The 15554-nt window shown below is 43.8% G+C and overlaps 1 protein-coding gene across 1 annotated transcript in view; it reads right to left on the reverse strand.

The window, feature by feature from the left end:
• The window catches only part of LOC139233564 (involucrin-like), a 34660-nt gene that overhangs the window by 4096 nt on the left and 15010 nt on the right, over positions 1–15554 (reverse strand). Inside the window, exons 2-5 of the mRNA XM_070863967.1 lie at positions 2795–2938; positions 2315–2458; positions 952–1095; positions 472–615 (exon numbers count right to left, since the gene is read on the reverse strand). Of these exons, the coding sequence (XP_070720068.1) occupies positions 472–615; positions 952–1095; positions 2315–2458; positions 2795–2938 (576 nt within the window). The remainder of the gene's footprint in view (positions 1–471; positions 616–951; positions 1096–2314; positions 2459–2794; positions 2939–15554) is intronic.

A 15554-nucleotide genomic window follows, 5' to 3' on the forward strand; every position in this document is an offset into this window, starting at 1 on the left:
TCACGCTCAGTCAATTCACCCTCAGTCAATTCACCCTCAAACAAGTCTCACTCACTAACTCGGCCTCAGTCAATTCAGCCTCAGTCAATTCACCCTCAGACAAGTCTCACTCACTAACTCAGCCTCAGTCAATTCAGCCTTAGTCAATTCACCCTCAGTCAAGTCACCATCAGTCAATTCACCCTCAGTCAATTCACCCTCAGTCAATTCATCCTCAGTGAATTCACCCTCAATCAATTCACTCTCAGTCAATTCACGCTCAGTCAATTCACCCTCAGTCAATTCACCCTCAGACAAGTCTCACTCACAAACTCAGCCTCAGTCAATTCAGCCTCAGTCAATTCACCATCAGACAAGTCTCACTCACTAACTCAGCCTCAGTCAATTCAGCCTCAGTCAATTCACCCTCAGTCAATTCACCCTCAGTCAATTCACCCTCAGTCAATTCACCCTCAGACAAGTCTCACTCACTAATTCAGTCTCAGTCAATTCACCCTCCGTCAATTCACTCTCAGTAAATTCACGCTCGGTCAATTCGCCCTCAGTCAATTCGCCCTTAGTCAATTCACCCTCAATCAATTCTCCATCAGTCAATTCAGCCTCAGTCAATTCACCCTCAGTCAATTCACCCTCAGTCAATTCACCATCTGCCAATTCACCCTCAGTCAATTCACCCTCAGTCAATTCACTCTCACTCAATTCAACCTCAGTCAATTCACTCTCACTCAATTCAACCTCAGTCAATTCATCCTCAGTCAATTCACGCTCAGTCAATTCAGTCTCAGTCAATTCACCCTCAGTCAATTCACCCTCAATCAATTCACCATCAGTCAATTCACCCTCAATCAATTCACCCTCAGTCCATTCACCCTCAGTCATTTTCACACTCAGTCAATTCACCATCAGTCAATTCAGCCTCAGTCAATTCACCCTCAGTCAAGTCTCACTCACTAATTCAGTCTCAGTCAATTCACCCTCCGTCAATTCACCCTCAGTCAATTCACGCTCGGTCAATTCGCCCTCAGTCAATTCGCCCTTAGTCAATTCACCCTCAATCAATTCACCATCAGTCAATTCAGCCTCAGTCAATTCACCCTCAGTCAATTCACCCTCAGTCAATTCACCATCTGCCAATTCACCCTCAGTCAATTCACCCTCAGTCAATTCACTCTCACTCAATTCAACCTCAGTCAATTCACCCACAGACAATTCAGCATCAGTCAATTCACCCTCATTCAATTCAGACTCAGTCAATTCACCCTCAGTCAATTCACTCTCGGTCAATTCATTCTCAGTCAATTCACTCACAGTCAATTCACCCTCAGTCAATTCACCCTCAGTCAATTCACCCTCAGTAAATTCACCCTCAATCAATTCAGCCTCAGTCAATTCACGCTCAGTCAATTCACCCTCAGTCAATTCACCCTCAAACAAGTCTCACTCACTAACTCGGCCTCAGTCAATTCAGCCTCAGTCAATTCACCCTCAGACAAGTCTCACTCACTAACTCAGCCTCAGTCAATTCAGCCTTAGTCAATTCACCCTCAGTCAAGTCACCATCAGTCAATTCACCCTCCGTCAATTCACCCTCAGTCAATTCATCCTCGGTGAATTCACCCTCAATCAATTCACTCTCAGTCAATTCACGCTCAGTCAATTCACCCTCAGTCAATTCACCCTCAGTCAATTCACTCTCCGTCAATACACTCTCAGTCAATTCACTCACAGTTAATTTACGCTCAGTCAATTCACCCTCAGTCAATTCACTCTCACTCAATTCAACCTCAGTCAATTCACTCTCACTCAATTCAACCTCAGTCAATTCACCCTCAGTCAATTCAGTCTCAGTCACTTGACCCTTCGTCAATTCACCCTCAGTCAATTCACGCTGGGTCAATTCAGTCTCAGTCAATTCACCCTCAGTCAATTCAGTCTCAGTCAATTCACAATCTGCCAATTCACCCTCAGTCAATTCACTCTCCGTCAATACACTCTCAGTCAATTCACTCACCGTTAATTTACGCTCAGTCAATTCACCCTCAGTCAATTCACTCTCACTCAATTCAACCTCAGTCAATTCACTCTCACTCAATTCAACCTCAGTCAATTCATCCTCAGTCAATTCACGCTCAGTCAATTCAGTCTCAGTCAATTCACCCTCAGTCAATTCACCCTCAATCAATTCACCATCAGTCAATTCACCCTCAGTCAATTCACCCTCAGTCCATTCACCCTCAGTCATTTTCACACTCAGTCAATTCACCATCAGTCAATTCAGCCTCAGTCAATTCACCCTCAGTCAAGTCTCACTCACTAATTCAGTCTCAGTCAATTCACCCTCCGTCAATTCACTCTCAGTAAATTCACGCTCGGTCAATTCGCCCTCAGTCAATTCGCCCTTAGTCAATTCACCCTCAATCAATTCTCCATCAGTCAATTCAGCCTCAGTCAATTCACCCTCAGTCAATTCACCCTCAGTCAATTCACCATCTGCCAATTCACCCTCAGTCAATTCACCCTCAGTCAATTCACTCTCACTCAATTCAACCTCAGTCAATTCACTCTCACTCAATTCAACCTCAGTCAATTCATCCTCAGTCAATTCACGCTCAGTCAATTCAGTCTCAGTCAATTCACCCTCAGTCAATTCACCCTCAATCAATTCACCATCAGTCAATTCACCCTCAATCAATTCACCCTCAGTCCATTCACCCTCAGTCATTTTCACACTCAGTCAATTCACCATCAGTCAATTCAGCCTCAGTCAATTCACCCTCAGTCAAGTCTCACTCACTAATTCAGTCTCAGTCAATTCACCCTCCGTCAATTCACCCTCAGTCAATTCACGCTCGGTCAATTCGCCCTCAGTCAATTCGCCCTTAGTCAATTCACCCTCAATCAATTCACCATCAGTCAATTCAGCCTCAGTCAATTCACCCTCAGTCAATTCACCCTCAGTCAATTCACCATCTGCCAATTCACCCTCAGTCAATTCACCCTCAGTCAATTCACTCTCACTCAATTCAACCTCAGTCAATTCACCCACAGACAATTCAGCATCAGTCAATTCACCCTCATTCAATTCAGACTCAGTCAATTCACCCTCAGTCAATTCACTCTCGGTCAATTCATTCTCAGTCAATTCACTCACAGTCAATTCACCCTCAGTCAATTAACCCTCAGACAATTCACTCTCAGTCAATTCACCCTCAGTCAATTCACCCTCAGTCATTTTCACCCTCAGTCAATTCACTGTCAGTCAATTCACCCTCAGACAATTCACTCTCAGTCAATTCATTCTCAGTCAATTCACTCTCAGTCAATTCACACGAAGTCAATTCACCCTCAGTCAATTCACCCTCAGTCAATTCACCCTCAGACAATTGAACCTTAGTCCATTCAACCTCCGTCAATTCACTCTCCGTCAATTCACCCTCAGTCAATTCACCCTCAGACAATTCACTCTCAGTCAATTCAACCTCAGTCAATTCACCCTCAGTTAATTCAACCTCAGTCAATTCACCCACAGTCAATTCACCCACAGACAATTCAGCATCAGTCAATTCACCCTCATTCAATTCAGACTCAGTCAATTCACCCTCAGTCAATACACCCTCAGACAAGTCTCACTCACTAATTCAGCCTCAGTCAATTCACCCTCAGTCAATTCACCCTCAGTCAATTAACTCTCAGTCAATTCACCCTCAGTCAATTCACCCTCAGTCATTTTCACCCTCAGTCAATTCACTGTCAGTCAATTCACCCTCAGACAATTCACTCTCAGTCAATTCACTCTCAGTCAATTCACTCTCAGTCAATTCACACAAAGTCAATTCACCCTCAGTCAATTCACCCTCAGTCAATTCACCCTCAGACAATTGATCCTTAGTCCATTCAACCTCAGTCAATTCACTCTCCGTCAATTCACCCTCAGTCAATTCACCCTCAGACAATTCACTCTCAGTCAATTCAACCTCAGTCAATTCACCCTCAGTTAATTCAACCTCAGTCAATTCACCCACAGTCAATTCACCCACAGACAATTCAGCATCAGTCAATTCACCCTCATTCAATTCAGACTCAGTCAATTCACCCTCAGTCAATACACCCTCAGACAAGTCTCACTCACTAATTCAGCCTCAGTCAATTCACCCTCAGTCAATTCACCCTCAGTCAATTCACCCTCAGTCATTTTCACACTCAGTCAATTCACTCTAAGTCATTTCACCGTCAGTCAATTCACTCTAAGTCATTTCACCGTCAGTCAATTCACTCTCAGTCAATTCCACTCAGTTAATTCACTCTGTCAATTCACTCCCCGTCAATACACCCTCAGTCAATTCACTCTCTGTCAATACACCCTCAGTCAATTGACTCAGTCAATTCAGTCTCAGTAAATTAATCCTCAGTCAATTTATCCTCAGTCAATTCACTCTCAGTCAATTCACCCTCAGTCAATTCACCCTCAGTCAATTAACCCTCAGTCAATTTATCCTCAGTCAATTCACTCTCAGTCAATTTATCCTCAGTCAATTCACTCTCAGTCAATTCACCATCTGCCAATTCACCCTCAGTCAATTCACTCTCCGTCAATACACCCTCAGTCAATTCACTCAGTCAATTCAGTCTCAGTAAATTAACCCTCAGTCAATTCATCCTCAGTCAATTCACGGTCAGTAAATTCACCCTCACTCAATTCAGCCTCAGGCAATTCACCCTCAGTCAATTCAGCCTCAGTCAATTCACCCTCAGTCAAGTCTCACTCACTAACTCGGCCTCAGTCAATTCACCCTCAGTCAATTCACCCTCAGTCAATTCACCATCAGACAAGTCTCACTCACTAACTCAGCCTCAGTCAATTCACCCTCAGTCAATTCACCCTCAGACAAGTCTCACTCACTAACTCAGCCTCAGTCAATTCACCCTCAGTCAAGTCACCATCAGTCAATTCACCCTCAGTCAATTCACCCTCAGTCAATTCATCCTCAGTGAATTCACCCTCAATCAATTCACTCTCAGTCAATTCACGCTCAGTCAATTCACCCTCAGTCAATTCACCCTCAGTCAATTCACCATCAGTCAATTCACCCTTCGTCATTTTCATGCTCAGTCAATTCACTCACAGTTAATTTACGCTCAGTCAATTCACCCTCAGTCAATTCACCCTCAGTCAATTCACCCTCAGTCAATTCACCCTCAGTCAATTCATCCTCAGTGAATTCACCCTCAATCAATTCACTCTCAGTCAATTCACCCTCAGTCAATTCACCCTCAGTCAATTCAGTCTCAGTCAATTCACCCTCAGTCAATTCATCCTCAGTCAATTCACGCTCAGTCAATTCAGTCTCAGTCAATTCACCCTCAGTCAATTCACCCTCAGTCAATTCACCATCAGTCAATTCACCCTCAGTCAATTCAGCCTCAGTCAATTTACCCTCAGACAATACACCCTCAGACAAGTCTCACTCACTAATTCAGCCTCAGTCAATTCAGCCTCAGTCAATTCACCCTCTTAGTCAATTCACTCTCACTCAATTCAACCTCAGTCAATTCACTCTCACTCAATTCAACCTCAGTCAATTCACCCTCAGTCAATTCAGTCTCAGTCAATTGACCCTCCGTCAATTCACCCTCAGTCAATTCACGCTGGGTCAATTCAGTCTCAGTCAATTCACCCTCAGTCAATTCATCCTCAGTCAATTCACGCTCAGTCAATTCAGTCTCAGTCAATTCACCCTCAGTCAATTCACCCTCAGTCAATTCACCATCAGTCAATTCACCCTCAGTCAATTCAGCCTCAGTCAATTTACCCTCAGACAAGTCTCACTCACGAATTCAGTCTCAGTCAATTCACCCTCAGTCAATTCATCCTCAGTCAATTCACCCTCAGTCAATTCACCCTCAGTCAATTCACCATCAGTCAATTCACCCTCAGTCAATTCAGCCTCAGTCAGTTTACCCTCAGACAAGTCTCACTCACTAATTCAGTCTCAGTCAATTCACCCTCAGTCAATTCATCCTCAGTCAATTCACCCTCAGTAAATTCACACTCAGTCAATTCATTCTCAGTCAATTCACACTCAGTCTATTCACCCTCAGTTTATTCGCACTCAGTCAATTCACTCTCAGTCAATTCACACGAAGTCAATTCACCCTCAGTCAATTCACCCTCAGACAATTGATCCTTAGTCAATTCAACCTCAGTCAATTCACTCACCGTCAATTCACCCTCAGTCAATTCACCCTCAGACAATTCACTCTCAGTCAATTCAACCTCAGTCAATTCACCCTCAGAATATTCACCCTCAGTCAATTCACCCTCAGTTAATTCTCCCTCAGTCAATTCACCCACAGACAATTCAGCATCAGTCAATTCACCCTCATTCAATTCAGACTCAGTCAATTCACCCTCAGTCAATACACCCTCAGACAAGTCTCACTCACTAATTCAGCCTCAGTCAATTCACCCTCAGTCAATTCACCCTCAGTCAATTCACTCTCACTCAATTCAACTTCAGTCAATTCACCCTCAGTCTATTCACCCTCAGACAATTCACCCTCAGTCAATTCACCCTCAGTCATTCACTCTCAGTCAACTAATCCTCAGTCAATTCACCCTCAGTAAATTCACACTCAGTCAATTCATTCTCAGTCAATTTACCCTCAGACAATTCATCCTCAGTCAATTCACCCTCAGTCAATTCACCCTCAGTCAATTCATTCTCAGACAATTGATCCTCAGTCAATTCACCCTCAGTCAATTCACTTCAGTCATTTCATCCTCAATCAATTCATCCTCAGACAATTCACCTTCAGTCAATTCACTCTCGGTCAATTCATTCTCAGTCAATTCACTCTCAGTCTATTCACCCTCAGTTTATTCGCACTCAGTCAATTCACTCTCAGTCAATTCACACGAAGTCAATTCACCCTCAGTCAATTCACTCTCAGTCAATTCAACCTCAGTCAATTCACCCTCAGAATATTCACGCTCAGTCAATTCACCCTCAGTTAATTCACTCTCTGTCAATTCACTCTCCGTCAATTCACTCTCAGTCAATTCATCCTCAGTCAATTCACTCTCAGTCAATTCACCCTCAGTCAATTCACCCTCAGTCAATTCACCCACAGTCATTTTCACACTCAGTCAATTCACTCTCAGTCAATTCCACTCAGTCAATTCACTCTGTCAATTCACTCCCCGTCAATACACCCTCAGTCAATTCACTCTCTGTCAATACACCCTCAGTCAATTGACTCAGTCAATTCAGTCTCAGTAAATTAACCCTCAGTCAATTTATCCTCAGTCAATTCACTCTCAGTCAATTCACCCTCAGTCAATTCACCCTCAGTCAATTCACCCTCAGTCAATTCACCATCTGCCAATTCACCCTCAGTCAATTCACTCTCCGTCAATACACCCTCAGTCAATTCACTCAGTCAATTCAGTCTCAGTAAATTAACCCCCAGTCAATTCATCCTCAGTCAATTCACGGTCAGTAAATTCACCCTCAATCAATTCAGCCTCAGTCAATTCACCCTCAGTCAATTCAGCCTCAGTCAATTCACCCTCAGACAAGTCTCACTCACTAACTCGGCCTCAGTCAATTCACCCTCAGTCAATTCACCCTCAGTCAATTCACCATCAGACAAGTCTCACTCACTAACTCAGCCTCAGTCAATTCACCCTCAGTCAATTCACCCTCAGACAAATCTCACTCACTAACTCAGCCTCAGTCAATTCACCCTCAGTCAAGTCACCATCAGTCAATTCACCCTCAGTCAATTCACCCTCAGTCAATTCATCCTCAGTGAATTCACACTCAATCAATTCACTCTCAGTCAATTCACGCTCAGTTAATTCACCCTCAGTCAATTCACCCTCAGTCAATTCACCATCAGTCAATTCACCCTTCGTCATTTTAATGCTCAGTCAATTCACTCACAGTTAATTTACGCTCAGTCAATTCACCCTCAGTCAATTCACTCTCACTCAATTCAACCTCAGTCAATTCACTCTCACTCAATTCAACCTCAGTCAATTCACCCTCAGTCAATTCACTGTCAGTCAATTCACCCTCAGACAATTCACTCTCAGTCAATTCACTCTCAGTCTATTCACTCTCAGTCAATTCACACGAAGTCAATTCACCCTCAGTCAATTCACCCTCAGTCAATTCACCCTCAGACAATTGATCCTTAGTCCATTCAACCTCAGTCAATTCACTCTCCGCCAATTCACCCTCAGTCAATTCACCCTCAGACAATTCACTCTCAGTCAATTCAACCTCAGTCAATTCACCCTCAGTTAATTCACCCTCAGTCAATTCACCCACAGTCAATTCACCCACAGACAATTCAGCATCAGTCAATTCACCCTCATTCAATTCAGACTCAGTCAATTCACCCTCAGTCAATACACCCTCAGACAAGTCTCACTCACTAATTCAGCCTCAGTCAATTCACCCTCAGTCAATTCACCCTCAGTCAATTCACTCTCTGTCAATTCACTCTCCGTCAATTCACTCTCAGTCAATTCATCCTCAGTCAATTCACTCTCAGTCAATTCACCCTCAGTCAATTCACCCTCAGTCAATTCACCCACAGTCATTTTCACACTCAGTCAATTCACTCACAGTTAATTCACTCTCAGTCAATTCACCCTCAGTCAATTCACTCTAAGTCATTTCACCGTCAGTCAATTCACTCTCAGTCAATTCCACTCAGTCAATTCACTCTGTCAATTCACTCCCCGTCAATACACCCTCAGTCAATTCACTCTCTGTCAATACACCCTCAGTCAATTGACTCAGTCAATTCAGTCTCAGTAAATTAACCCTCAGTCAATTTATCCTCAGTCAATTCACTCTCAGTCAATTCACCCTCAGTCAATTCACCATCTGCCAATTCACCCTCAGTCAATTCACTCTCCGTCAATACACCCTCAGTCAATTCACTCAGTCAATTCAGTCTCAGTAAATTAACCCCCAGTCAATTCATCCTCAGTCAATTCACGGTCAGTAAATTCACCCTCAATCAATTCAGCCTCAGTCAATTCACCCTCAGTCAATTCAGCCTCAGTCAATTCACCCTCAGACAAGTCTCACTCACTAACTCGGCCTCAGTCAATTCACCCTCAGTCAATTCACCCTCAGTCAATTCACCATCAGACAAGTCTCACTCACTAACTCAGCCTCAGTCAATTCACCCTCAGTCAATTCACCCTCAGACAAATCTCACTCACTAACTCAGCCTCAGTCAATTCACCCTCAGTCAAGTCACCATCAGTCAATTCACCCTCAGTCAATTCACCCTCAGTCAATTCATCCTCAGTGAATTCACCCTCAATCAATTCACTCTCAGTCAATTCACGCTCAGTTAATTCACCCTCAGTCAATTCACCCTCAGTCAATTCACCATCAGTCAATTCACCCTTCGTCATTTTAATGCTCAGTCAATTCACTCACAGTTAATTTACGCTCAGTCAATTCACCCTCAGTCAATTCACTCTCACTCAATTCAACCTCAGTCAATTCACTCTCACTCAATTCAACCTCAGTCAATTCACCCTCAGTCAATTCAGTCTCAGTCAATTCACCCTCAGTCAATTCATCCTCAGTCAATTCACGCTCAGTCAATTCAGTCTCAGTCAATTCACCCTCAGTCAATTCACCCTCAGTCAATTTACCATCAGTCAATTCACCCTCAGTCAATTCAGCCTCAGTCAATTTACCCTCAGACAATACACCCTCAGACAAGTCTCACTCATTAATTCAGCCTCAGTCAATTCACCCTCAGTCAATTCACCCTCAGTCAATTCACTCTCTGTCAATTCACCCTCTTAGTCAATTCACTCTCACTCAATTCAACCTCAGTCAATTCACTCTCACTCAATTCAACCTCAGTCAATTCACCCTCAGTCAATTCAGTCTCAGTCAATTGACCCTCCGTCAATTCACCCTCAGTCAATTCACGCTGGGTCAATTCAGTCTCAGTCAATTCACCCTCAGTCAATTCACCCTCAGTCAATTCACCCTCAGTCAATTCACCCTCAGTCAATTCACCATCAGTCAATTCACCCTCAGTCAATTCAGCCTCAGTCAATTTACCCTCAGACAAGTCTCACTCACGAATTCAGTCTCAGTCATTTCACCCTCAGTCAATTCATCCTCAGTCAATTCACCCTCAGTCAATTCACCCTCAGTCAATTCACCCTCAGTCAATTCACCATCAGTCAATTCACCCTCAGTCAATTCAGCCTCAGTCAATTTACCCTCAGACAAGTCTCACTCACTAATTCAGTCTCAGTCAATTCACCCTCAGTCAATTCATTCTCAGTCAATTCACACTCAGTCTATTCACCCTCAGTTTATTCGCACTCAGTCAATTCACTCTCAGTCAATTCACACGAAGTCAATTCACCCTCAGTCAATTCACCCTCAGACAATTGATCCTTAGTAAATTCAACCTCAGTCAATTCACTCACTGTCAATTCACCCTCAGTCAATTCAGCATCAGTCAATTCACCCTCCGTCAATTCACTCTCAGTCAATTCACCCTCAGTCAATTCACTCTCAGTCAATTCCACTCAGTCAATTTACTCTCAGTCAATTCACTCTCAGTCAATTCACTCTCAGTCAATTCACTCCCCGTCAATACACCCGCAGTCAATTCACTCTCAGTCAATTCACCATCAGTCAATTCAGCATCAGTCAATTCACCCTCCGTCAATTCACTCTCAGTAAATTCACCCTCAGTCAATTCACCCTCAGTCTATTCACCCTCAGTCAATTAACTCTCAGTAAATTCACTCTCAGTAAATTCACCCTCAGTCAATTCACCCTCAGTCATTTTCACACTCAGTCAATTCACTCACAGTTAATTCACTCTCAGTCAATTCACGCTCAGTCAATTCACCCTCAGTCAATTCATTCAGTCAATTCAGTCTCAGTAAATTAACCCTCAGTCAATTCATCCTCAGTCAATTCACTCTCAGTCAATTCACCCTCAGTCAATTCACCCTTAGTCAATTCACCCTCAGTCAATTCACCATCTGCCAATTCACACTCAGTCAATTCAGCCTCAGTCAATTCACCCTCAGTCAATTCACGGTCAGTAAATTCACCCTCAATCAATTCAGCCTCAGTCAATTCACCCTCAGTCAATTCACCCTCAGTCAATTCACCCTCGGTCCATTCACGCTCTGTCAAGTCTCACTCACTAATTCAGTCTCAGTCAATTCACCCTCCGTCAATTCACCCTCAGTCAATTCAGGCTTGGTCAATTCACCCTCAGTCCATTCACCCTAAGTCAATTCACCCTCAGTCATTTTCACACTCAGTAAATTCACTCACAGTTAATTCACTCTCAGTCAATTCACACTCAATCAATTCACCCTCAGTCAATTCACCCTCAGACAAGTCTCACTCACTAACTCGGCCTCAGTCAATTCAGCCTCAGTCAATTCACCCTCAGACAAGTCTCACTCACTAACTCAGCCTCAGTCAATTCAGCCTCAGTCAATTCACCCTCAGTCAATTCACCCTCAGACAAGTCTCACTCACTAACTCAGCCTCAGTCAATTCACCCTCAGTCAATTCACCCTCAGTCCATTTACCCTCAGTCCATTCACCCTCAGTCATTTTTACACTCAGTCAATTCACCATCACTCAATTCAGCCTCAGTCAATTCACGCTCGGTCAATTCACCCTCAGTCAATTCACCCTCAGACAATTCACCCTCAATCAATACACCCTCAGACAAGTCTCACTCACAAATTCAGCCTCAGTCAATTCACTCTCAGTCAATTCACCCTCAGTCAATTCAGCCTCAGTCAATTCACCCTCAGTCAATTCACCCTCAGACAAGTCTCACTCAATAACTCAGCCTCAGTCAATTCACTCTCAGTCAATTCACCTTCAGTCAATTCACCCTCAGTCAATTCACCCTCAGTCCATTCACCCTCAGTCCATTCACCCTCAGTCATTTTTACACTCAGTCAATTCACCATCACTCAATTCAGCCTCAGTCAATTCACGCTCGGTCAATTCACCCTCAGTCAATTCACCCTCAGTCAATTCACCCTCAGTCAATTCACTATCAGTCAATTCAGCCTCAGTCAATACACCCTCAGACAAGTCTCACTCACTAATTCAGCCTCAGTCAATTCACTCTCAGTCAATTCACCCTCAGTCAATTCACCCTCAGTCAATTCACCCTCAGTCAATTCACTCTCCGTCAATTCACTCTCCGTCAATTCACCCTCAGTCAATTCACTCTCAGTCAATTCACCCTCAGTCAATTCACCCTCAGTCAATTCACCCTCAGTCATTTTCACTCTCAGTCAATTCACTCACAGTGAATTCACTCTCAGTCAATTCACCCTCAGTCAATTCACTCTAAGTCATTTCACCGTCAGTCAATTCACCCTCAGTCAATTCAGTCTCCATCAATTCACCCTCCGTCAATTCACCCTCCATCAATTCACCCTCCGTCAATTCACCCTCGGTCCATTCACGCTCGGTCAAGTCTCACTCACTAATTCAGTCTCAGTCAATTCACCCTCCGTCAATTCACCCTCAGTCAATTCACGCTCGGTCCATTCACCCTCAGTCAATTCACCCTCAGTCAATTCACCCTCAGTCAATAGACCCTCAGACAAGTCTCACTCACTAATTCAGCCTCAGTCAATTCACTCTCAGTCAATTCACCCTCAGTCAATTCACCCTCATTCAATTCACTCTCCGTCAATTCACTCTCCGTCAATTCACTCGCCGTCAATTCACTCTCAGTCAATTCACCCTCAGTCAATTCACCCTCAGTCAATTCACCCTCAGTCATTTTCACTCTTAGTCAATTCACTCACAGTGAATTCACTCTCAGTCAATTCACCCTCAGTCAATTCAATCTAAGTCATTTCACCGTCAGTCAATTCACCCTCAGTCAATTCAGTCTCCGTCAATTCACCCTACGTCAATTCACCCTCCATCAATTCACCCTCGGTCCATTCACACTCGGTCAATTCACCCTCAGTCAATTCGCTCTTCGTCAATTCACTCTCCGTCAATTCACCCTCAGTCAATTCACTCTCTGTCAATTCACTCTCCGTCAATTCACCCTCAGTCAATTCACTCTCAGTCAATTCCACTAAGTCAATTTACTCTCAGTCAATTCACTCTCAGTCAATTCACTCTCAGTAAATTCACCCTCAGTCAATTCACTCTCTGTCAATTCACTCTCCGTCAATTCACCCTCAGTCAATTCACCCTCAGTCAATTCACTCTCCGTCAATACACCCTCAGGCAATTCACTCAGTCAATTCAGTCTCAGTAAATTAACCCTCAGTCAATTCATCCTCAGTCAATTCACTCTCAGTCAATTCATCCTCAGTCAATTCACGGTCAGTAAATTCACCCTCAATCAATTCAGCCTCAGTCAATTCACCCTCAGTCAATTCACCCTCAGTCAATTCACCCTCAGACAAGTCTCACTCACTAACTCAGCCTCAGTCAATTCACCCTCAGTCAATTCACCCTCAGTCAATTCACCCTCAGACACGTCTCACTCACTAACTCAGCCTCAGTCAATTCAGCCTCAGTCAATTCACCCTCAGACAAGTCTCACTCACTAACTCAGCCTCAGTCAATTCAGCCTCAGTCAATTCACCATCAGACAAGTCTCACTCACTAACTCAGCCTCAGTCAATTCACCCTCAGTCAATTCACCCTCAGTCAATTCACCCTCAGATACGTCTCACTCACTAACTCAGCCTCAGTCAATTCAGCCTCAGTCAATTTACCCTCAGTCAATTCACCCTCAGACAAGTCTCACTCACTAACTCAGCCTCAGTCAATTCACCCTCAGTCAATTCACCCTCAGACAAGTCTCACTCACTAACTCAGCCTCAGTCAATTCAGCCACAGTCAAGTCACCATCAGTCAATTCACCCTCAGTCAATTCACCCTCAGTGAATTCATCCTCAGTGAATTCACCCTCAATCAATTTACTCTCAGTCAATTAAGCCTCAGTCAATTCACACTCATTCAATTCACCCTCAGTCAATTCACCCTCAGTCAATTCACTCTCAGTCAATTTACTCTCAGTGAATTCACCCTCAGTCAATACAGCCGCAGTCAATTTACCCTCAGACAGGTATCACTCACTCAATTCACCCACAGACAATTCACTCTCAGTCAATTTACCCTCAGACAGGTATCACTCACTCAAATCACCCACAGACAATTCACTCTCAGTCAATTCACTCTCAGTCAATTTACTCTCAGTGAATTCACCCTCAGTCAATTCAGCCGCAGTCAATTCAGCCTCAGTCAAGTCTCACTCACTAATTCAGCCTCAGTCAATTCACCCTCAGTCAATTTACCCTCAGACAGGTATCACTCACTCAATTCACCCACAGACAATTCACTCTCAGTCAATTCCACTCAGTCAATTTACTCTCAGTCAATTCCACTCAGTCAATTTACTCTCAGTCAATTCACTCCCCGTCAATACACCCTCAGTCAATTCACCATCTGCCAATTCACACTCAGTCAATTCACGGTCAGTAAATTCACCCTCAATCAATTCAGCCTCAGTCAATTCACCCTCAGTCAATTCACCCTCAGTCAATTCACCCTCAGACAAGTCTCACTCACTAACTCAGCCTCAGTCAATTCAGCCTCAGTCAATTCACCCTCAGACAAGTCTCACTCACTAACTCAGCCTCAGTCAATTCACCCTCAGTCAATTCACCCTCAGTCAAGTCACCATCAGTCAATTCACCCTCAGTCAATTCAGCCTCAGTCAATTCATCCTCAGTGAATTCACCCTCAATCAATTCACGCTCAGTCAATTCACCCTCAGTCAATTCACCCTCAGTCAATTCACCATCAGTCAATTTACTCTCAGTCAATTCACCCTCAGTCAATTCAACCTTAGTCATTTTCACGCTCAGTCAATTCACTCACAGTTAATTTACGCTCAGTCAATTCACCCTCAGTCAATTCACTCTCACTCAATTCAACCTCACTCAATTCACTCTCACTCAATTCAACCTCAGTCAATTCACCCTCAGTCAATTCACGCTGGGTCAATTCAGTCTCAGTCAATTCACGCTGTGTCAATTCAGTCTCAGTCAATTCACCCTCAGTCAATTCATCCTCAGTCAATTCACGCTCCGTCAATTCAGTCTCAGTCAATTCAGTCTCAGTCAATTCACCCTCAGTCAATTCACCCTCAGTCAATTCACCCTCAGTCAATTCACCCTCAGACAATTCGCTCTTCGTCAATTCACACTCAGTCAATTCACCCTCATTCAATTCACCCTCAGTCAATTCACCCTCAGTTAATTCACCCTCAGTCAATTCACTCTCAGTCAATTCACCCTCAGTCAATTCACACTCAGTCAATTCACCCTCAGACAATTGATCCTTCGTCAATTCAGCCACAGAGAATTCAGCATCAGTCAATTCACCCTCAGACAATTGATCCTTAGTCAATTCAACCTCAGTCAATTCACCCTCTGTCAATTCACTCTCAGTCAATTCACTCTCCGT

The sequence above is a fragment of the Pristiophorus japonicus genome, chromosome 21 (genome assembly GCF_044704955.1).
Source record: "Pristiophorus japonicus isolate sPriJap1 chromosome 21, sPriJap1.hap1, whole genome shotgun sequence".
Classification (NCBI taxonomy): domain Eukaryota; kingdom Metazoa; phylum Chordata; class Chondrichthyes; family Pristiophoridae; genus Pristiophorus; species Pristiophorus japonicus.